Raw genomic sequence first — 23325 nt, 5'->3', positions numbered from 1 at the left:
CCTTCGGCCGCGTTGTTGGGTTTGAAGATATATCCTTATATCTTCTGTTCCCCAACCTATATCGAGAAGAGCAGACGTGTAGTAAGCTCAGGGATGAAGACTTTCGGCTATAGATGGATGGCATTCTCCTCCCTGCGATATACCAATGCTACAGCACGGCCCATGTCCAGCATTATCCATCGAGCTATGACCACAGTCGTTGCAACTCTGCCGCTCGTGGAGTAGAGGCACTTTCTCAACGTGTTCACCCGGTGGCACGGGAACAACAATTGGTGTACTGTCTACGACCAGAGGCACTGGCGGATGTTTGGGCTTACAGACCGACGACGAGCCGCGTTGGTATTGATGATGGATAGCAGCTCTGGGGTCTGCAACAGAGGACCTGGTGGGAGTTGCATGGTGTAAATTAGTTAGTCACATGATCCTGATGACTGCAAAAATTTCATTCCCAGAGGTCGATAACGTCTCAGTCCCTCCCATCTTCTGCAACGCTGGGAGAGCCTTGTCCACCTATGATCATCTCCTCCTCCGTCTTTGCTTGGTATGCACTTCCTCAATGTGACGCTTAAGGTTATCAGGGCGGGTGAACTCTCTCTTGCACTCCGAGATGGAGCATTTGAACGCGTCTCGGGTGGGCAGGAACTGCCGATGGTGGACCCTGACGTGCCGGAGCATGGGCTTCTTGTCCCCAAATATCTGTCCACATCCTGCTATACAAAGCGTCCGGGGCTTATGTATTGTGCGGATGTGAATGCTGCGGAACTCATTAACCAACTAACCAATACTTCGACTGTCGGTAATCGAGAGATGGGCGCTTACCTCAGCTTTTTGCTTGTCAGAAAGGTCCGAGAGCACGCCAGCCAGGAACAACAATACTCCCCATTGGGCCCCCTGGCATGTCTTATACGTTTTCGCGGAGTGACTGCGTGGGTCGGCAAATGCTGTCCCAGAGTTTGAGTAGACTCTATGTCACGCCTAGATTGTTCAAGCGCGTTGACAACATCTCCGGGACTCTTCGCTTTGACTTCAGCAGGGACATTTTTGCAACCCTTCGTAAGCATCCTCCAGTTATCGTTTTCCTGACTGCTAGCATGCGAGCTACGAGAAGACTATGCCTTCAAGCAACTAGAATGGTTGGCAGTGACAGTGTCGGTGGAAGTCGTAGCGTGTAGGAGAGCCGGGTTGACTGTATGGTCTAGGGAGAGGGAGTTGGCAGTGATAAGGTCCCCATGTCGTGGCATCCCAGGTGTCTCGGTTACAATCCCTCCAGCGCTATTCAGGAGAGTTGGGTTCAAGGCATGCGGCCTAAAAGCCGTTTCCGGTACTGGCTCCATGATTGAGTGTGTTTCTGGGACTCATCAGCTAATGTATTTGTTTCAAAGCAGCAAAAGCGATGCTTTCTCCACCTTTGATGGTTGTCGTGTGTACCTGGCTGTAAGCTCAGTGCTTGAGCGCAAGCGACGAACTTCAAAAGCGCAAGACGCCCCCTTTGGACTTCTTGGTTAAAAGTAATCCGGACCAGCAGTGCGGGGGCATGTGAAGATAGTTATACTTCCAGGGTCAGGGCGTCATTGGCGCGGGGGGAAGGGTATGTAAACTACGGCTCGAATGACGCAACTGTGTTCCGGCGGCGTGGCTTAGCTTCCCGAATTAGCTTTTTAGTGAGCATCTGTTGTCAAGAGTCTTCCTCAATGATTGCTGTGTCTTGTCAACTTCTTGTGGTAAATACGCTCGACGTTTACTACTCGAGTGGATATGGAAGTGGTGTCCGAAGCTGATGTTAGCAAGTCGGGGCTTTCTGGTGGGCTTCAATAGCTCCTGGTTAATCGGACGAGGAATACCGATGCGGTGGCAAAAGTCTTTTTCGGACCTTAGTTCCCCTGCCATATTACTCACGATTGTGTCATAGAGCATCACCGATGATGATGCCGGCCTAGTACGAAGTATTAAATTGCCTTAGGAACCCTGGTAGCAATCTGCCTAACTATCTTCACTCCAGGCATTTCATCACCATAGCTCGGCTAATGCTACATCAAGCTACCAGGCAGAAGTTCTCCCACGACAGCATCATCACGCATCATCAAGAATGGCGGTAGTCCAGACTTCGGAGTTCCAATACTATGCTGGTCTCGATCCGCTCGAGCGTAGACTTCTCTACGAGCCAATCGTTCTCGAGTATGCAATGATTCAAAGCTGCAACCTGACCCGAGAAGAACCAGAGAGCCACGCTACGGTCGACTTTGACAACCTGCAGTCCGACTCCGAAGCCTTTCGCGTGCTTGTAAATAAGCTCGCCCAGGTCTGTGACAATGAACGAGGTGGGAATTCAGTCACCGCCATGATGATTCTCGAAGGGACGAGTGGACCCGAATTCGTGTTTGCAGCGAACAGGAAGGACGAAGAGGAGACTAGGGCTACCACGAGATTCGTAACGAACTTACTGCAGTTGGCTGGGCAGAACCCCCAAAATCTTAGCTCCGATGCCCTCGAGAAGAGAGTACTCTGGATGATATTAGCTTTCAACATGTCCCGGATAACCGAATACAAGGACGGACTCGATAAGGCTTTAGGCCTTTGTCTGGAAGACCACGAACGGCGACAGTCCGAAGATGGTATGACATAGTATATAGCATCGCCCACTACATGACACTGACTCCAACGATGAACAGAGACCTTGAAGAGTGAACTCCAAAAGCTCAGAGAGAAATGCAACTTCTCGGTCAACAACATACGCGAGCAGGAGGAAATAAAGTGCAAGTCTCCCCCTTCTGTCGACATACTTTATACATACCGAGACTAATTTTACCCCAGCACTGAGAGACTGTGAAAGGCTGATCAACCTGATCCATAATGCCCAGCTGGCGATGACAGGGATCAAGAAGGCCGTCAGGACGAAAGCCAGGGGCAGCGAGTTCCTCAAGTCTGAGCCGTGGTGCGAGCTAAAACATTATCTCGGCCGTTGGCATTCCTACCGTCAAGCTGCGAGCTTCATTGTTTGTGCAGCAACAGCCTGGCCGCTACTATTTCAGGACTTTACGATCACCTCACTACCATCTAGTACTCGCATATCCAAGCCCATTGTACAGTCGGACCTGACAGCTGTCGCCATTGTTCAACACATGGAGGCTTTCGAGAAAGTAAAGATGCCAGAGCTTATGCAGGATGCCGAGGATCTCCGCAGGATGGGTCTGGATAAGGCTATCCGAATTCAACTCTTGAAGAGAACTTTCAGGCCAATCGTACACGCAGAAGTTCTCATTCATCACTACCTCACCAAGAACGGAATTACAAGACCAGATAGATTTTGGCGGCAATGGCAATACATCGGCGCCAGCAAGCCAACCTGTCGCTTATGCCACTATTACTTCGGCTCGCACTCACAGAGCCAGATTCAAGTTCGGCCTTCACATCTGAATCTGTACCCAAATTGGCGTTTACCGGAAATCTCTAACGAGGGCGATGCGGAAGCTCGAGAAGCTCACAGGAAGCTCTTGAAGAACATCGCTGAAAAGGTGCGCAATGACGCGAAGCGGACTTTGCAGCAGAGGACCACCAAAAGCAAGCAACATGACTCAAATACCTACTCTGCTACACCGAGATACCTTGTGAAGACGTCAGGGTCAACGAATTCTGATGGTCCCGCCTATTGCGAGGTTGATGCAGTCGGTGGGGGAGTCAGCCTGTGGTCGCCTTGAGGTGGAGTCTCTTGTACGGCTCAGGGACGCAAGTTGTCCACCATGCTTCGAAAGCTTGCCTCGGTTTTTGTCTCGCCATCTTCCGCAAGTACGCCGGCGTCGGCTGGGATCCTGCGGGCTCAGGCAGGGAATACGCAGCCTTGGCCAGCGCGTAGGTATCCAGCGCACTTGTGTGGCTCCGTGCGATGCGGCCAGAGCCTGGAACTCTAGACAGACTTCTTGCGAGGAGTCGGATGGGGTGCCGCGGAGGCGGATGGCAGCCGCTAGGCTGTCTAGGCGGATCACGATGTCTCGCGTCGTTGACTCTGGGAGGTTTAGAGCTGCTAAGTCCAGTAGTCAATGGCAATATCAATTATGGTAGAGTTGATTTTCTGCCCCACTTTGCGGAGGGCAATGATCGCAAGAAGGGTGAATAGGTTACCCTAAACAACGGATAAAGAAAAAAAAAAAAAACACGACGCCAGTTGTTGGGTTAACCAGCACAGATAGCCTGCCATTTAGCGCTGACCAACCAAACCACTTCGGATTAATGCTAATGCGGTGTCACTCTATTTCTTTTTAGATCTGCCATTCTCGCAATGTCAACATCGCGACATCATTCGGGTCTCAATGCTCAGCATCACCAAATCGCCCAACATGACCAGCGCAGCCGTGAATCCAACGATGCGATCGCACGGATGGAACATTGAGCTCCTCACAGCGCCCGGCGACGTTCCTTTCGCTGGCGTCTTCCAACCGGCAAAGGATGTTTTTATGACGTTTCGCGACATCGTCAATGAGATGCGTCTGAGTTTCGAGTTCCAGGATGAGAGCTCGGATGTGTGGAATGAAGTTGCTTTCGGCCTTTTGGATATGCTGAATGTGTCCGAGGATGAATGTCCCGCTCCCAAGTTCGTGCATGGCAATGGGCTGGATCAACTCGTTCCCGCCCTTCCTGAGCTAGAACCTGATGCTCCTGAAGACCGTGCGATCCTCCAGTACCGCGTTTTCAAGCACCACGATTGCGGCTTGTCAGCTGATCAGCCATCCAAGTGCCACTTTGAGGGTATGTTCAGAGAGTATTGTCTTCTCATGGCGACTCTTGCTAACCCTTTCCAGCTGGATGCGCGCAGCGCATTTCCAAGCCTGTCCGCCGGCTAGAGCCACGCTACCTGCCTCCTAAGAAGGCCTCAACTGACCCACGCTACGCGGCCTACCCGCTCCGCAAAACAGTACGCGGAAGGAAACCTGGATCTCCCTCGAAGCGATCAGCATCTGGTTCTGTGTCACCACGTAAGGATCCGGACATAGACCAGGCTGATGAGGACTTCGCCAACATGGTTGCACCCCGGAATGCAATATCTCCGACGAAAGAGCCAAAATGACCATGGCCAACTTTCGCAACTCTTGCCTCACGTCAGCCAAGCAGTGTGCCGTTACTGGCATGGGACGCTCGTGGTGCGACAGCCCAACCATCGGTCCCGCGCTGCAGGCGTGTCACCTCGTGTCTCAGCTGCAGTATCATACATACCCCGACCCAGAAGCTGATGCAGACGAAATGCAGGACGGCGGCGAAAGGGTGAGCCCTCGCCGTTTAGAGCAGGCCTGGGAACGCACCTGGGCATCAGAGAATGGGGTCCTCCTCTTCAGTCATCTCCACGACATGTTCGACCAGCGGCTCTTCTCGATACACCCGGAAACTCTCCAGGTTCGCGCTTTCATGCCATACGATATCCTCCTCGCGTACCATGGCCGCAAAGCCAAAGTGCAGCGTCGGGTGGACAGAGCTGCGCTACGCCATCACTATGACATGTGCTGCATTGAGAATATGACCGCCAAGATGCCTTTCGTGGAGCAGCTGCCCCGGACGGGGAGTGTTGCATCGACATCGGGTATTAATACTCCGCTCGAAATTCGACCCACGCTGGCCGGGATCGCAAGCCCGAGGATACTGGAGTCGCCTTCCGAGCAAAACCAGGGCCAAGATGGACAACGTCCTGATGGTGACCCCTCCAAACGGGCGCGGCAATCAGAAAGACAGCACATCCCCGAGTTGACAAGCGATTGCACGGATTCGTCTAGATCTCCAAGCGACAAACCTATGGGCGACTCGACTGCCTCTCCCGACCTCCCATGGTCACGCAAACGCAAACGAGAACATGAGCCGCGGATTGCAGCCAACCACGAGAGTTATCTTACACCTTATAACAGCGAGGGATTTTTGGCAGATGTGAGCTGGGAGTTGACAAGACTTGCAAGGCGGCGCAAATGGGGGCGGGGATATTCTTTCGCGTGAGGGCCAGAGGGGCCACGGACAGCACTGAAATAGGCGAGCATAGTTGACTTTCCATGCTCGGAATCCTCCGTCACCATGTAGTAGGCGAGACGCAGGACAAGATCGGCGCCGGTTGTTTAGTGAGCCATGTAGATCCCCCCAAGGTTGCCTCAACTCTTTGCATTGCTCTTCCAAGACCTCGACCCATAATACCCCTCGCCACCTATGGCGACAGTTACAGTAACCAAAGCCATCTCCACACGCACGTGTCAGTGCATCTGATTGTTTCATCACACCGATCGAAGAGGCGGTCGGCCGCTACCACGATCAAGTCTAACCGCTCCTCATCCGCTGCGGAGCTAAAGAGTGATTTTTGAGGGGTTTTGTCTTCTGGGAATAAGGTGCTAACATCCATTGGAGAACAATGCTTGTCCGGAACTGAGTTTGGCCATCAAGTCGAGGGCCCTTGCAAAGCTGTTGGTACTAACGCACTAGTTCGCACATGACAATGATGACACGCAGCCAAGGTTAAGAGCGGAGCATGCCCCGCAGAAGCTGTCCAGTAATGGTGAGATCCGAGACACCTTACCTAGTGGTGTGGTAACACTGTGGTTGTTGGTCAAGGATCAGAACGGGGAACCTAAGATAGGCAATTGGTATCTCGTCGGCCAATGAACAGGGTACAGTCCTGAAATAACCAATGATGTCCTAAACCAGACTGTTGGATCCCGAGACAGCGCCCCATAAAAGAGAGTGCTGCGCCCGTCTTGCCGACCCCTTTTTTTAACTTATTCATACCAGCAAGGTGCGTACACAGGCTGCCAGCTCAATCTTTAATTGAGTTTCCCTTAGTCGCATTTTGCCAGGTTTCAACATCTCGTTATGGCACGGACAAGTCTTAATCTGCGTTCCGGTGCGGCGCAAACAAAGACATTAATGGAGGGTTTAAACCCGAATTTTGAGACAATGCGGACTTCGCCAAGTTCTTCGCCGCGGTCCGATTTCGACCCCTCCATTGGCGAGACCATTGTCTGCGCGCCCTTTCCTGTGAGCGAACTGCCGGACGTCTAGTCAACAGTGTGTTAATACAGGCAATCTTACCCAGGATGACACAACAGAACAATACCGGCATCAAGGCCCCACGAGATCAGTATCTTTCGACGAAGTCTTCCAAGACGGCAAAGCCCAAGTTAAACGGATCATCATCCAGTTTCCAGTTTCCGAAGGATCGTGGTTTATTCTACGATGCGATGAACACGATCATGATTTTAAGTACCCTCCTCTTAGAGGTGCTGGGGCCCATCTGAGGAGTGAGAAGCATGGTTGGCTACGGAGTCCATCTGATACGCTGATCGTCTGGCAATTCGGGGTTGAGGTGTTAAACTGCAACGCTGAACTAGCGGAGAAGAATAATCGTGCTGCTCTCAAGGCCGATCAAGGCAGCATGAAACGTTCAATTGCATCCATCACAGATGGGATCTCTGGACGACAGTCCTGGGGATCGGAACAGACACCAAAGGCTACCAGGTACAACCGGACTAGAGTCGGCCGACATGGCGGTTTTAAATGGCAGTGGAAGCGAAGAAAGCATGAGGGAATCCCCGACCCAATTCCAGGACGAATATATATGGCATACTGGGAGATGGGGAAAAATTGGTTGCCCGCACTACTTCTACCTCACACCGGCCTAGAGGAATTCGGTATACCAAGTACACTAGAGAGCCTTGGCTTGATTGAACACCTACCGGAATACTACGAGTACGATCCAGGAACAAAACACCTCACGCGGAAGAACGAATATGAACGCGGTGGGCCACGTTTCCTGGAGCGGGAATTTCCCGTCTTATACTTTGACGGAAACAAGTTCCCAGATGGAAGCCCGGCAGATGGGGTGAGTGCAGGAGATTTGCAGGAATTAGATGTGTTTCGTTCCTCGTTACGTCTTGTGCCGAATTTGAAGTTTGCAAGGAATTATCTCCGGAGGCGCGAGGAAAAAGAGACCCGGGACGCAAGAAAAGGTAGAGAATGTTCGGCTCCTTCGTCAGACAGTGAGTTTTACCGTTGGAGTCCTGACTTCGGCTCATGCTAAACCAAAACAGGGCCAGATTCTGGGACAATATCATTGTCTTACGCCGTGGGAAGAGACAGTCCTACCCCAGATAGCATGGCCCCGTTGACGGAGGTTGCTACTAGGCCTTGGTCTCAAGGGAGGAAAGTCTCTTCATTGTCAGACAGGGAACCAGAAACATCCCGACCAAACCCCCTGCCGAAGCGAGTTCATCCACGCTGTTCCAGTGATGCCCTTGGGTCCGAATGGGGCAGCGTTTTAGATAAAGAGCAAACCGTCGGTGCTAACACTGGCTTGCAAATGGCTGACCGGGAAGTGCTTTGCCGAACGATGATAGAAGGCGAGGCAGATTATACGGCAGAGTCCTTGGCCTGCACTGCACGAGCTAGTCTTGCCATGTCTACTTCTCTTGGCTCGAGCCAGGTGATGCAGGACTCGACAGCTGAACCAATCCATGAGAGGGAGGCCATGTTGTCCCCAAACCTGCAATCAAAAGTTCTCCTACGACAGCCCCGGCTAGATCAAAGTCACCAAGGCTGCCAGGGTGCACCTGAGCTGGGACCGAGGAGCGATCCAAACACTGAGCAAACTATCAGCACTGATGGTCGCTTAGAAGTTACTGATCCCAAGGCAATCCATATCCGCATTTCAGACGATGAAATGTCTGATGAAGGCCAGCTAATCACGGAAAGCGAACTGTCAAGTGTCCAAAATACCAACGAAGTGATGCAGATCGACAGTGGTCTTTCAACTAAGGCCATTGACAGAAGCATCACCCACGGCAGCGACCTTTCTACGTCACCCGTACGCATCTACCAACATCAGGTTCAACGAGCCTTGTTCAATCACACGGCAGCCGACCTTCTCAACCTGAAGATGAAATCAATCAATCTCTATTTCCCGAGAGAAATACAAGGATTTACAGCAAGGCAACCCCAGCTACCCTCAGCTCGGCCGCGAACTGCTCAATGGCATGCCGGAGATCTTGTCCCACCTGATAATGAACTTAACTCTAGTCGCCACGCCATACAAATGTTGTCGCACCACGATTCCATGACAAGCACCGAGAATTCGCAATCAGGGATAGCCCGCACACCACAACCAAACCGTCCGATCACAGATTGGAATTTAACGAGCGGACCACAGGTAGCGAGACCTCGGGACGGCGCCAATCAAATTACAAATACCTCTCTTTCCGAAGCACAACAAACAACATCCCACGCCCTGGTTCCGAAACCCTCGCTCACAACCCCGACAAGTGGATCTCAACCTAGGGAATCTGGGATATTGCCAGGTCAAGTTCAGAGCGCGCGGTCTTCTGTTCCTATAGATACTAAAGTCAACTCTACCACCCCTATCGGCCGGCTGCCAACGCGAAGACGTCGGGCTCCCATAGTTCCAACTCGCAATATTCCAGCTGCAAATACGAGATCCTTCAAACGATCACACTTGGGAACACTTTATAGATCAGACTCGGGAACAGTCTCCTTGATACGCAAGCCGCTCGTGGTTAAAACACCACGAAATCGCCCCGTGGAAACGTCAGTGAAGCTCCCAGTCAAACCGCTAGCCCAGCCACCGATCAAATCGCCGCCCAAGCCCCCGGCCAGACCTCTGATTCCATGTTCTGTTCAGATGCAAACGGGTGAGCCACGATTTGGCCAGCTGCCGCACGAGGTCCCACCACACTTTCTTAAACGCCTGCAAAAATTGACGGGAAGTCAAGATGAAAACCCCCTCATCTCTGCATTTCTTGTGAACGGTCGGTACCTCTGCCCCTGGTGCCAGAGAAAGTTCGATCGCACCGTCAGTTTCACGGATCATCTAGTCTTAGACCACATCAGATCGCCCGATCCGAAAGGACCTATCATATCACGAGCCAGGCCAGACGTTAGCATCGATAACGGCATAATCGACTTGACTTCTGAATCGTAGGGAAAGTCTATAGTGTTAATTTTATTTCCATTACTCAATTTTTGGCTCCTATTATAGACTCTGATTTCAAGCTTGAATAGTCATAGGATTTCCTATACTATGTTCGCGCGCTGGGATTCATTCGGGTCGTCCATGTCGATAGGGGCTAAATACGCGGAAGCTATGGGATAACTACCATGCATTAGACTTGCTTCGATATTGTTCTTTCCCCAAGCATCAAAGTGCACTCTATCTCCAATCTTTTTGGGCACCTAGAAATCTTTTTTTGAAAGGCGAACAAGCTCGATGCCATGACAAAGGATTCCATCGTTGATCGGGTATACTACCCCATCCCAACATCTGCTACTACTGAATACCAAATTTATGTGCCGATAGCGTCTCCTACTTACATACCTAGTATGTAGTTAAACATTGACCGATTTTCGCCTTGATTATGCGTATTAGCCTCTCGTATGCTGACCAGGCGGTGGTTTACTATTACATGAGTTGCAGTTTAGATTCGATTCATGCCCGTTACGATATGCCTGCCCCACCAATCAGGATAGATCGAAGTTGGGCGCCGCGGATTAGTATTGATCCGAGGTGCTCCTCCTTCCAGACATTCTCGTGGTTCTTCGCCTTGCTCAACCAGCGGGCAGGCCTTCACACGTTCGTTTTTGTCTCGACTCTACCTACTGCACACAGATTCATCCGCCAATTATCTAACTAACCAATCAATCAAATTCGTCTGCACCGCCCGAGAAACATGAACGATGAGACCAGTCGGCACACTCGCCATTTGCCGAAACGCGCTCGTGCGTCGTGGACGCGTCAAAGCCCCCAACGCTCGCGATCGCCACCGGCGAGAAGGAGAAAACGCTATCGCACGCAAGATGGATCGTCTGCACTAGAAGAAGCAACAGCATCTGAATGCATTCCTACGCAAGAAAAATTCCCATTTGACTACAAAGGGGAGCCTCGGTCTGAAGAGCAGTTCACAGGCCCACTCCTTAGCTCGGCTAAGTCATCTTTGAGCACGATTACGGTCCACCAGCAGGAGTTGATCATCGATCTAATCCGGGAACGCGCAAAAGACACCGAGGGCAGTACTTGGAGGCTCGAAAAACGCCTTGACAACGCATACGCGACGTTAGAGTGGTGGGAGACAGTCGGGTGCGAGTTCTGCTTTGTCATGAATGGGAACGTGCAGCCGGGTCACGCAATGGAGAAATGTGACCGCTGGCACGGTTGCGACAAAGCAAGGTCGATTCTCAAATGGCTGGAGAGCCTCAATATCCCCAAGGTCTTGGAGGACCCTGGCTCCTGCAGTATGTGCACGCATATGTGGTTCCCGTGTGGAGATATTTGCCTGTCCCAGAGCATCCATGACGCAGGATCCAAACAGGAGAAGGCAAGGCTGGCAAAGGAGCTTCAATCGCAGCCGGGCTTCGATGGCCACTGCGAGCGAAAACCAATCATGAGGAGGGTTATCGCGGCTCTGTGCTCATATGACGACCAGTTCTTTGCCAAGATGCTTGCCAAGTTAGCATCAGATAACGATGATGTGGACCTGTCACTCGAACGGAGCGCCCGAGCCTGGTTCGAGCATCGAATTCCCCACAAAGACAGTTGGATACCGAGGCTTCTCTTCATCTTCGAGGCATTGATAGTTGGCTTTTACGTCCGACAAAATTATCGGCTAGGATTGCCACCGTTCGATAACCTACCCCAAAACCCGCCTGGGGCTTGTCGGAATAGCATAGCCCCAACCAGGCTTGAGGCACCTGGATCGACCCCCAATCGGCCTGATGGAGACATTGTGGTGAAGAGGTGGGCAGCAACCATCGACTGGTGGTGGCGGAAATGCAGCTACTGCATTGGGAGCGGACGCAAGGGCGAAGCCGTCCTTCATGACCTGCGCGAATGCGCATACGGTGGTGCCGAAGCAATAGAAACCGAGTTCGGCAACGCCATCTATGCAGAAGGAAGAGCCCCGGGCACTGCATGCTACCGCTGTTACCTGCCTAGGCAGCTCTGTGGCAAATGGTCGAAAACTAGCGGTGGTGGTTGGATTGAGAGGGACGAATTGGAGTGGACTTGCCGATATGGAAAGCACCTGCTCCGTGATACAATCATCGGGCTCTACCAATCCCATGCTACGACGTTCATGAACGACATGCGGAATGCGGCGGCACAATGGTACGAGAACGAGCATATGGCGCTAAGCCCGGTAGTCGACGACGAGATGGTGGCGGACTTCCTCCTTCAAGGGTTCACAAACAGAGGCGTCGGAGGCATTGAGATGATGCGACAGCTTGCGCTCTGGTCAAGGACGGTCTGGTATCATAAAGTGGCTGATGAACTCTTGCCTCCAGACGATGACGAAGGTGGTCACCAGAGCCAATTGTCCAATACCGACATCTTCGGCCTGCATCCTTCAGCCCGGTGGAATCGGCCTGCCCGCTTACGACGCTGCGAATCTGTGAGCCTAGAGGCACGATCGGCCCGAGCTCGTTGCTCTGTTCAAGAGAAACTAGATGGTTCATTAATCCATCGGTATCACCACCGTTTGTTGAACCCGTATAAGCCATCAGGGTCAGCCAGGCCTATCAGCACATGGTCGAAGCAAGACATATCACTGTGGTGCCAGAGGAGACACTGGGAATATCCGAATCCAAACTGTTGGCGCGAGAACTGGAGGGATGATCAGAGCAACGATCTTGTCAACGAGGAGAAGGTCCAGAAGCAACTAGAGCGATGGTCTGTCCGATGTCCGCTCTGCCTTCTCTACCGAGATCCCGCCTGCGATGAGCATCCCCTTTCAACATGCCCCCGAGTCGAAGGATGTCGGGCACGCTCCATCCGCGCCCGTCTCTGGGAGAGTATAGTAGAGCTTCAGGCAAATGGGATACAGGGATACGGCCCGGTTCCTTGGTGCGGAGACTGTGGTCTGCCCCGGTCTTGCTGCCCTGCGTGGGTAAACCAAAGCGCAACAGACACGGCCTCCGAGTGGGACGCGCCCCCGTGGGGAGGAGATGAGTATGCCTGTCAATCATCGCTCGCGCGAGAGTGGCGGCGGCAGGATGGGAGCCGATGCGAGTTCCGTGAAGTCGTTGTTAACGCAGTCTCGGCCATGTGTGCATTCTCCCTTTCAGGTGGTCCTGGCACGGACACGGACACGTTCTGGGACCAGATTGGGGCCTGGCGTAGCCAGAGCGATATCCGCTTCAACCAGCATTGGGGGACAGAGGGGTGGCTCCTCTCTCCGATGCCGTGGGGCAGGCAAGACGTCATGGTCATGCTGTGCATCTTCTGTCGGTTAGATGTCGTTGTGGAAGATCTATGGATCGAGAAGGAAGTCGACCGGCGTCGAGCCGAATTACATCTCCCGAGTTCCGAAGTGAACTATTTCATCATCAGACGGCAATGCCAACCCCAATTCGAGCCTACGAAGAGCAAGGCGATAGCGGAAAAAGGTGGTTCAGATGAGGATAATACATCCTTGCAGCGCTCCAAAGTCCAAGGGGCACTCGAATTGGCGGAGCATGAGGGAGAGCGCTCATTCGGGTATTGGGGGGACACCGCCTACTTATCCGCCCTGGGAGCGCGTATGCGAGCATGGCGTAGGGGCGGAGTTCGCTGTCAACTATGTTTGGCGTACGAATGGAGCGAGGCTTGCTATCTCCATGATATGGAAGCGTGTACGTTGCGCAGCGAATCCAAGCCCGCAATGACGCTGCTACACAGGTGGTCGGGGATTCGGGGGGCTGAGAGGGGGGAGGGAAAGCAATGTTTGCGATGTCGTTTCCCGAATGTAGTGTGTCGCCCTATCAACTATGAGGATGCCGATGACAATAGGGGCAGCGTTATGGGAGAGGGCAGTGTGAGCTGTTGCGGGGTAGAAATATTATGTCGTACAGTTGCAGCGTTGCTAACAGTAGCGGATGGCGTACTAGGGGATATGGTTATCCAGGAAGAAATGGGCAAGGAAAAGTGGGATAAAGACTATGATCGGTTATCGCGGGAGTGGATGGGGGAACAGGTCCGTATTGGGAACTCTACTGCTCCACGGATCGTTCGAATATTCCAACGGCTCTTAGATGGATTCAACGGATTAAACCGGACCGTGTGGAAGAAACGAGTTTAATCATACATAGATGGCTATAATTCTTGATTCGACACCACTGGCTCCGACTTATCGGAGGTGCTTCTGTGGCACCAGCCGAAGCTATAAATCACGACCGGGAAGTCAAGCCAGAGAGGTAGAATTGGCGATGCTTCGCAACCCCGTTGACGGGCCACGACTTTTCTTCGTCTGCGCGAATGCCCGCAAACCAGGGTTCATCAAATTTGTTCATCCCGGCTACGATGGCGGCGATGACAAAAGCCACGTCTTGTTGTCGCTAAGGGCACTCAACGACGAAGACATCGACTACGCAACAGCCCACACCGCGTGCGGCATTTTGGCTGCAAACCGGTGGGACGGCATCTTTTCTCGAGATAGATACGGGGCCCAAAAGGTCAAGAGACCTCAAGATGGGGGTCCCACGCGATAACCGATACTTCTATCACCTCCCTTATGGACCAGGCTCCAACGGAATCTGTCCTCGGGTGTTGAGCCAGAGCGAGTCGGTATCAATAACTATCTATTGGCGGGTTGTGCCGCATGGATGTCTTAGGCAAATTCTTATATATGTCGCGGAGGTCGCGACCCTAATAATTACCCTAGATGTTATGGCGAGTCTGAGCTCTACTATCGGAAGCAAGACGCCGCTTCGTTGTGCAATTAGAACAGGATCCTGGAGTTTTCAGGATTTGACATGAGAGGTAGAATGTATTAATCGCATCGTCGACTCGTTTAATTGCTATCCCTTTCCGGTTTTCTTTCTTTCAAATAGGAGCTTTGTGAGTGATGTCTAGGATGTTCCTCTTGAACCATTCCCAGTACACGGTCGCGGTCCAGTGCCGTAGGTATTGAACAACGGTGGCGATTGTGTAAACGCCGGCTAAAGAAGTAGTATCGCCAAAAATAAATTTGGCCCAGAGGATCTACTAGCTGTCAGTACTTGGAGAGAAATACCGCTGCGTCTGTCGTCGACACGGCTGACGGAAGAGGAGAGGAATACTCACTGTTTTGCTGCCTTCTCGTGTTGTCGCCGCAAAGCTCCACTGATGGCCTTGAGTGATTATGGCCGGCAATATGCCAAGCTCATCCAGAGCAGTCTCAGCATGTGCCTCACCTCCAACTCTTACCAGCAAGTATTTGAGGTAATTCCACTTCGCAGCTTGCCATGTGCCTATCTGCAGAGTCGCATTATCCTCATCATCGCCTGATCTTTTAGTTTCCAGGCTAGTGGATATTGGCTCAGCTTTGAGTCCGAGATAGGATGTGTGATTCATGCACAGCATTGGAAGAGAACGCCTCAGCTCATTTGCCTGGTCGGCATAGTCCTCTCCACTCTCGATATCTGCTCCGGGGTTGATGTAGATGCAGAAGTCGACGAGCTTAGATCCTGCCGCCGTGGGCAGATACTCCTTGGTGATGGTGGCAGAATGACTAGTAGTATTAGCGTTACTAGTAGTGATGTAGAAGGATGGTTTCGCGGCATACCACGAGATGACATCGACTAGATGCGGACGCTGCCCAACCCGAAAGACTTTCTCTAAAAGACGGTGATGAACCTCGAAGTTCCATACAATTTCCGCGTGACTTTTCTCAAAACATTGTCTTGCGTAGTCCACAATCTCGCTCACATCATTTGGTGACAGGGTGCTGCCATAATCGTCCGGTTCTTTTGAATACGCGTCATCTTCGTCTAGCCCGTGTTCCAACAGATCATCGCCGAATACTTCACGCATGCTTGAGCCCAGAATGCCCTTCCACTTTGACCACTTGAGGACCTTCGAGAGCATCTGTTTGAGCACAACGGGATGCCGTTTGTCGCCAATTCCGAGCTGTCGAGTAACGATTCCGTCGGTATTCAGGGATAAACTGTCCAGTCTCCTGCTGGGAGAGGAAGATGTCGAGATTGAAACACGACTTGGGGAGGTCTTCTTGCGAGGCCTTGCCGGCCGTGACCTGTTGCCGGCACCAGAGTCTGATGCTCGTGGCGTGTAGCCGCCCTCCTCCTCCTGGTCCGAGTCATGGTCGTCCTCTTCTCGACCCCGTTTTGGAGACAATCGAAGTTGCGGGTCGGTCGTATTGGTGATAGGTGCTACCCTAGGGCGCTTTGGTGTCCCAGGATTGTCCATCTGGGAGAGAGGGGAGTATTGAATGTGATTCTCTGGGGGAGGTGATGGGAGTCTTCGTTTTCGGTCTTCGTGTTTGATGGCTTGCTTCAATGACAGGGCTGCAGATGACTCGGACGCTGGTTGAGCGTCGTCATGAATTCCGTTCAGCCAGGCTTGAATCGATCTGGAACTCAGCATCCTGTTGAACATCAATCGCGCGAACGAATGTTGCAGCGATTGTTCAGGTACGATGTGTCTCTCTGCTGTTGATGGATCGTCGTTGAGCGCTGTCACATGTTCGTTGTGATGATGTCGCGTCGACCCGACAACGGTGGGGCAGAAACGAGTTCCATGATTGGCTCAAGTTTCATCCCTCCAGATGCTGAAAATTTTGGAACTTCACCATCAATCTCAAGTGGTTCATCGCACTTGGACTTCGATGAATAATGCTTCTGGTCATTTCGCCTCTGAAGCCATTGCCCATGCTGGTGTCCATGCTCCCGCCTTTCTCGTGGGTTGAAGTCTGATTCATCTCCGCATCGGGCATCAACCGGGACTTAGCCGACGATTATCTTATCTTTTGAGCTGATCAATGAGACCGCTGCGATAAGATCCTCAGGCTTTCCTTTTGGGTTTAAGGTAACTGCTGGTCTACCAAACTTCGCCGAACTAGGGCAGCTACGTGGAATGTGCCACAGATGAAGGCATTCACAGATTCAAGGTAAAAGCTTACTTAAGTATATATGGGGGAGGTACGCCGCATTTCCACTTCTGCTCCAGTCACAGCCCTTCGGTCTCTATCCTCATTTCGCCTCTAGAAATGCGCCGCACTTCCAGTCTAGGCGTGTTTAGCGAAAACGCGAAATAGGGCGAGTTTTTTTACACGAAGGCCTGTGCTAACCCTACTGTACCAATTACCACTGGTATTGGCACCCAATACCATTTTTTTCTGGTCCGTCACGCTTCTCGGATCTGATATTGGGTCTGAATACATGAAAACTTGGCCCATGCACCTTCACCAGCTTCCATGCACCCGGTACTGATTCCATGTCGCCTCAAATACAGATAGGAAGCAGCTTGATCGGCTCGATTTCTAAAATGGAAGAGAAATTGCCGGATGATGGCCCTACAGAGAGATGATCAAATTAAACCCGGTCTACGGATACATGCATCTTGTTTCGACTCAAAGCCAAGAGTCAGAAACGCCCTTGGTTTGGAGGTCAAACCCTCACCTTCGTACCATCACTGAAGTCCTTTTAGGGATGATGTACGTTATGTATGTCCTTTCCGGGGAAAGAGAAAACTCCGTCGATCTATTGCCGTTTTTGGTTTGGATGGAAACCCCTGTCGAAGACCCTCTAAACGGCTTGATTGACTGGCTGCAGCCACGATACGCCCGTCGTCGGGCCTGAGGCTTACGGGCGGGGCGAATATGGGCACAAGCCAGGCAGGTGCCTAATTACAGGCAACTGATCAAGTCGTGGCGGGGACACATGGGTATCAGACCTTTGGAGGCGCTTGGTAAACAGGCAAATGTAGAGGTGAGCAACCCTCAAACCAGGACAGAGCTTATTTAGCTTGGAGGGTCACTTACCGGTGCGAGAGGGGCAAAGACGCAATTGCCTTGAAAGAAGATGCATGAGAAATCGCAGTGGGGCGGTGAGCAGAGGAACTGTCGACTCATGCAAGTGCGAGCGGATCGGGAATCATTTGCTTAGTATCTTGCCTCAGCTGGAGGTGGCACGGAAGGTGAGGAGCTGAAAGTCGCTTGCCCCGCACACCCCTGTCAGCATCACATCACACAGCAGGAGGAGGCTTACTCGAGGATTGTGGGAGCGCGTGACCAGCCGTGCTACGTTTGAGGGAGGCCCGAGTGGTGATCAGTGCTCAAACGACCCTCTATGTGTTGTTCAAAGATGTACATCCTGATGGGACATTGGGTGCGGGAGGGGAGACCAAGCCTTGCAGCTCTTGGTGTTGTGGAGAGTTACCGGTATTGTGCATCACTCTCGGTAGTACGGATGGAGGAATGAGGCCAGAGGCAAGTGGGGCTTAGATCACAACAGCGTGTCCGCGATTACGGTTCGGAATGCCGTCCGCCATTATGTATTGTTCCTCAATGTAGCTGCCGTTTTTGCGTCGCAAAGTTCTGCCAGTCAGCCTTCACTTGAGTTGGTTATCATCCTCACTTCCAAGTGTTGCGAAAGTCGAGTCGATTTGTGCAAGCACCAAGGACTCTACTTGATGATGTTGTCTCCTCGGTGAGTAATTATGGCCCCGTTGTAATTTGGGGTGCATATCACCCCGCTGCTCGGATTGCGGTGGAGACCACAAAGATTGTAATCCCAGGCCGTCTGATTTGTCCGAACTCTTTGTGGCTTGCAAGCGTGAAATCACAGATCACCTGTGTTACCCATTAATGAATCAACTTCTGAACACCAGAACGCCACCGAAGTAGTTTGCTCGAACGTGGTCGAATTTGAGTGGTTCGTGACTGAAAGAATCGTCATCTCCTTTAGGGTGACTGACGGAAGCGTCAAAAGGTTCTTACCGTGAGGGAATAATGCAACACATGCCGCTCACCGTAGCTTCAACTCCTGCCTACTTATTCACCCATCTTGCCCACAGGCACATCCATGGCTTCTGATTTGTATCTGATTTTTCTAGCTTTTTGGAACAAGCGACGGTGGAACTCAAGACACAGCTATGAGTTACATCGTGCATGACGATCATCGTGCATTCTGGCATTCTCAAAAACTGCACCCGGCCAATTCAGCGGAACTCTTGAAAGTGGTAACGTTGGTCCTCCTAGGCGGCCCGCTCTCCGACCTCCTGGGCGTCAGGGCTGTCGCAGATCTTGCGAGTAAGGACGATATTCCGGACACAAGATTTTTCCTCATCCAGCAGATTGTATTCGGCTGGACTAGGCATAGAGAGGTGACTTACTCTGCTCACAGGCTAGGCAAGGAGGCCTGGAAGAAATGGGATGCAGCAGTGGAAGAAAATCTGAAGAGCGCCTGGCCGCACGAGATACCAACTTTAGAGTACCCATGGTGGGAAATAACAGCGCCAGAATCTAGCAATGAGATACCTACCGAAGTTGCTACAACGGCCGACGAAAGTTTGTTTCAACATCAGAGGAGCATTCGCCAGCATCCTGGGCATTTCACTGGCGACTGGACTTTCTTCCGCTGGACCCCAGTCACTCTGATAGAATTATCATTCACTCGACTGGGGTTTCCATCAATCTTGTCACGCAAGCGAGACGGTGAAGAAACCTGGGAGCGCCCACGCCATGGAGAAAGTGGTGTATTTGGCAGAAGCTGGTACGAAAGATGCCCGCTACTCTCAGTCATAGACGCGACTAAAGGGTTTCAAGGAACATTCAGGCCAACGGACGGGTTATGCCGTGGCATATATTTGCGTTCATTGTTTCCCAAATCACCCTCGGCCATGACTTGGAGACGTCAGAAGTCGCCAACTGTACAACCGTGTTTGTGAAACGATATATCTGTTCGTGGCCGAAGTCGAACTGGACGAATTGGTGCTGCTTGGGCGACAGAATGCTACACGCACAATTCCACATTCGTCATCTAACAATTCAGGAGGCTTCCGCCATTAGAAGTACGAAGAACCCCGCCTCGTCGGGGTTGGTTTTCGAGAGGGATTCTGAGCATGCTATTAGCCCCGGCTTCCTGCAGGGTTTTCTCATTTGTGAAACAAGATCAGCAGTCGCAATCACCACATCACTATGGCATCATTATCCGTGTTATACTTTAATGAACCTTACGGACGACAAGCAGTTCAACCTTGACGGTATCGGGCAGCAGAAAATTTGGGCTGATCTGGGTCTTCAGCCGTGCCATGAATTTGGCGGAGTCGCAATCTTCCAGGCTGCCATCGGGATCCTGCTAACGGAATGGAGCAGGCGATGGGTTGCTGCCTTGGACCAAATAACAGCGGCACTGGGGGATGAAGTGCGTCATTCCCTACTATCAGGTTGGCCACCCACTGACGTTAATATAGCTGAAGGAAATCCTGGGTTCAGTGGAGGACGACAACAAATCCCCGCAGGTGTACCGCGCTGTAGGGCGACTGCTCCTTAAGTCTCGGAGAATGATATCTGAACTCTCTCACGACTTTTACAACCTAATCATCGATTTAAGAGCCTCCATCTCCGCCATACCACCGCACACCGTTTTGGACGAAAATTGGGAGGCCCTTCGTTCTTACCACGGAAAACTTGAACGCATTCTCCTGAATCGCATCGAGGACAAGTTGGAAGACTTAAAAATTGAATACCAGGCACAAGGTAAGTGGACGCTTCACGTTGAGCGTGTTTAGTCTAACCCCTCATACTTCACATCGACATAGTCTACGATATGGTTCGCGACACGAGGGCGGGTAACTCTAGGATCATACCGTGCGGATCCGCAATGGCGGTATCAATTGCGATTCTTCTGTTGTGCACTCTCATCCGTGCCGTACACAGCTAAGGGAGTTGAGGAAGAGGAGAAGCCTATCTTGTCAAAATAGAAGACGGCTAGCACGGCATCTAAAGCCTCCCAACACATACGGAAATTGGGACCGGATATCATTGCTTTCCCTAAGAGGTTGTGCTTGTCGATGATCTAGTAGATCTGACGGACTATATACACTGCGCCAATCACAGCTTTCGCAAGACGACAAGTAGGTGGTCCGCCGAATTTGACGTCTCCGTCTCTTCTGCGCTCTGCATTATAACATCCACCCACCTCTCCATATCTTCATCCTTCAAATTCGCCAGTTCTCTTGCGCCTTCGAACCCAAGAAACCCTTCGCAGCTGACCGTCCTCTCAACACTCACTTGATTCTTAAAGCCTTGCAACTCCTTGTCCAGATCAGCAGCATACACATGGAACGACTCTGTATTTATGTTCCTGGTGTACTCGCCGCTGCGTAGATACTGCTGATAAAAGTCCCACTCTTTCGCAAGACGGGTTGGGTTGCGACGCGCCATATCTCGCAGGTGCGCATAAATCGTAACGTAAGCTAGGAGAATATAACCACCAGGCTTTGCCATCAGAATGCTGTTGCTTATTACGGTGGCCCGTTCTTCGGTTGCCAGTAGGTGGTACAGAGGGCCGAGGCAAAGAACTATGTCAAATGAGCCTTGAGAAGCTTGAAGCGGCGCACGTTGCGCGATTTCAAGAGCATTCGCATGGACGATGGCATCGAATTCCACCACGTTCTCTGCGTTTCTTCTAGCGATCTCCAGGTTCTTCTCCGCTAAGTCGTTCAACGTTACTATGTGTCCTTGCTTTGCCAACGCAATAGCTGTAGGCCAGTTAGCAACCAGGACAGAATCTTCCTTTCCACATGTCAGGACATGAATGAGCAATCCTACCATATCTTCCCGGGCCACCACCAATATCTAAGATCTTGGCCCTCTCTAACTCCAGACTGGTAGTGCAGGACTTAATGACTCGCATTGTCACTTCGAACTCTAGTCTCCCCTCGTCCAAACGATGCTCTTCTACCTCGGCGTGCGCGTCGTACCAAGTTTCGACTAGAGTCTTCGATGCCATTTTTTGTTGTGTTGTCGTTGTGGCTTGCGTTTTCTGGTCCTGACAGTACCTCATTAGATTACCTGTGTGGTGGCGGTGTTGCAACTTATGATTTTATCATGCCCCGATAGAGGGGTCCGGGGGGCTTCAACGTTAATCCGCTGTACCCCACTTTGCCAACGGCAACAATGACGTGGCCAGGAGCCCCAAACAGTGGACATCCACCCACGATACCAATCACTACAGACGCGGTGGGAAGAAGTCACTGCCAGCTGTTGGAAGAACTGAGAGTCAGCGCTGACTTCAATTCAAGTAAGTCAAATTCGGGGGTGTAACTTGATTACTTGAAATAAAATCGTCCGTGAACTTACTTAACTTGAATTGAATTGATATACTTGAATTGAAAGCGCTGACCTGAGGCCAGGATGAAGCTATTGGCACTCTCACGCCTCCCCTCCATCCCAGCCCATCAGGTCCCACCAAAGCTGACGACCTCGCCCACAGTGATCGCTTGATGGCCTAGCCAATTCCGTAGGCACTGTATTTCCTCTATTATCTCGGGGCTTAAGCTGAGCCTTTGCGAGCTTATTGTCAACTTTGTGACACTAAACGTCCGCTCAGGATCGACAGACATAGCAGGAATTGCCAGGATGTCGAGGGCAAACTTGCTCAAACGTGGATATTCTTCTTGGTGTTCCTTCCACCATAGAATGGGGTTCAAGTTCTCTCGCCGGACTGGCCCTTGCCTCATATAAACTCCAAGCTCATCTTCCTCCTCCATCATGTACCGATCGTAGCTCTGCATTCCAGGGGGGAATCAGCACTTAGGTTTTCAAGATCACAGCCAATTGTTAGACTCAAATGTAGTTTTAATGTATGATTTACTGTCTAAAGAATACGGAAAAACACTTCTATTATTTTTTAGAACTATTACTGTCGCGGCATGTTGACAATCGGTCGAGGGTTACATTTCCTGTCATAGAATAGTGCAACTTTTCAGCTGAGCGTTACATTTCCTAATATGGTTGGCGCGCAAGCCTAGCGAAGTTTAGCCGCACTGCTACCTGTTGCGTGCGAGCTTTCAATTGTTGCGAATATTACGCAGGGGTGCTAAATGCTCACACATAGATATTGGCACCTAGAGTGAAAATCGCTTATGCAAGGACAGTGCCTATTGCTCAAATGGGGTTCGCAATGCGAGTCGCTGAATTGAAATTTGAAGCTATAGAAAAGGGGACGCTAGCATATACACGTCCACAGCTTTTGAAGCCGGACAAAGTGATTATCATTTGGCACAGCGCCGTTTGACTTATAACCATAGCTAATGAAAATCTGGTTGATTAGAATACCGTATCGCTCGGTAAGAATTGCTTGAAAGAACTAAACTACTTAGACCATAATGTGTAGATCGAGGTTCTAGAACGTCGCGCGGGCCCGCTGCTGGTCCGCAGTACCTGCTCTGCTAGTCATGGCTAAGTATCTGGACAAATAAGGTGTGGGGTGATATTTGGGTTAATAGTGGGAAGGGGCCCTAAAGACAACTGACAGGGGAGTTTTGCAACAGTGTTCCCTATCGGCCTCCGTAGGTGTGGCCGGTGAGACGCGCTAAGCTCTGTT

At 51.4% G+C, this 23325-nt stretch overlaps 7 protein-coding genes across 7 annotated transcripts; 5 read left to right on the top strand and 2 right to left on the bottom strand.

Annotated features, from left to right (window-relative positions):
- Window positions 1-2086: 2086 nt before the first annotated feature.
- MRS44_017067 (uncharacterized protein) lies at window positions 2087-3695 on the top strand (the record flags this gene model as incomplete). Its single annotated transcript, XM_065617575.1, has 2 exons — window positions 2087-2612; window positions 2812-3695. 2 exons carry the CDS (start codon window positions 2087-2089, stop codon window positions 3693-3695), a joined length of 1410 nt encoding a protein of 469 aa, XP_065473647.1.
- Window positions 3696-4331: 636 nt separating this feature from the next.
- Window positions 4332-5970, top strand: MRS44_017066 (uncharacterized protein; the record flags this gene model as incomplete). The annotated part of the gene is made up of 3 exons (XM_065617574.1): window positions 4332-4740; window positions 4794-4967; window positions 5096-5970. 3 exons carry the CDS (start codon window positions 4332-4334, stop codon window positions 5968-5970), a joined length of 1458 nt encoding a protein of 485 aa, XP_065473646.1.
- A 945-nt stretch (window positions 5971-6915) lies between these two features.
- On the top strand, window positions 6916-9952 carry MRS44_017065 (uncharacterized protein; the record flags this gene model as incomplete). The annotated part of the gene is made up of 3 exons (XM_065617573.1): window positions 6916-6996; window positions 7055-7997; window positions 8049-9952. 3 exons carry the CDS (start codon window positions 6916-6918, stop codon window positions 9950-9952), a joined length of 2928 nt encoding a protein of 975 aa, XP_065473645.1.
- A 745-nt stretch (window positions 9953-10697) lies between these two features.
- Window positions 10698-14487, top strand: MRS44_017064 (uncharacterized protein; the record flags this gene model as incomplete). Its single annotated transcript, XM_065617572.1, has 3 exons — window positions 10698-13632; window positions 13888-13973; window positions 14089-14487. The coding sequence occupies 3 exons, from the start codon at window positions 10698-10700 to the stop codon at window positions 14485-14487; spliced, it is 3420 nt and encodes a 1139-aa protein (XP_065473644.1).
- Window positions 14488-14821: 334 nt separating this feature from the next.
- On the bottom strand, window positions 14822-16360 carry MRS44_017063 (uncharacterized protein; the record flags this gene model as incomplete). The annotated part of the gene is made up of 3 exons (XM_065617571.1): window positions 14822-14980; window positions 15062-15488; window positions 15543-16360. The coding sequence occupies 3 exons, from the start codon at window positions 16358-16360 to the stop codon at window positions 14822-14824; spliced, it is 1404 nt and encodes a 467-aa protein (XP_065473643.1).
- A 2508-nt stretch (window positions 16361-18868) lies between these two features.
- Window positions 18869-20658, top strand: MRS44_017062 (uncharacterized protein; the record flags this gene model as incomplete). Its single annotated transcript, XM_065617570.1, has 4 exons — window positions 18869-19488; window positions 19542-20139; window positions 20189-20474; window positions 20537-20658. 4 exons carry the CDS (start codon window positions 18869-18871, stop codon window positions 20656-20658), a joined length of 1626 nt encoding a protein of 541 aa, XP_065473642.1.
- A 170-nt stretch (window positions 20659-20828) lies between these two features.
- MRS44_017061 (uncharacterized protein) lies at window positions 20829-21729 on the bottom strand (the record flags this gene model as incomplete). Its single annotated transcript, XM_065617569.1, has 2 exons — window positions 20829-21478; window positions 21549-21729. 2 exons carry the CDS (start codon window positions 21727-21729, stop codon window positions 20829-20831), a joined length of 831 nt encoding a protein of 276 aa, XP_065473641.1.
- Window positions 21730-23325: the final 1596 nt, after the last annotated feature.

The sequence above is a fragment of the Fusarium solani genome, assembly GCF_023522795.1.
Source record: "Fusarium solani strain SB1 chromosome Unknown bctg00000013, whole genome shotgun sequence".
NCBI classification, from domain to species: domain Eukaryota; kingdom Fungi; phylum Ascomycota; class Sordariomycetes; order Hypocreales; family Nectriaceae; genus Fusarium; species Fusarium solani.
This window is presented reverse-complemented; position numbering and strand designations above follow the sequence as displayed.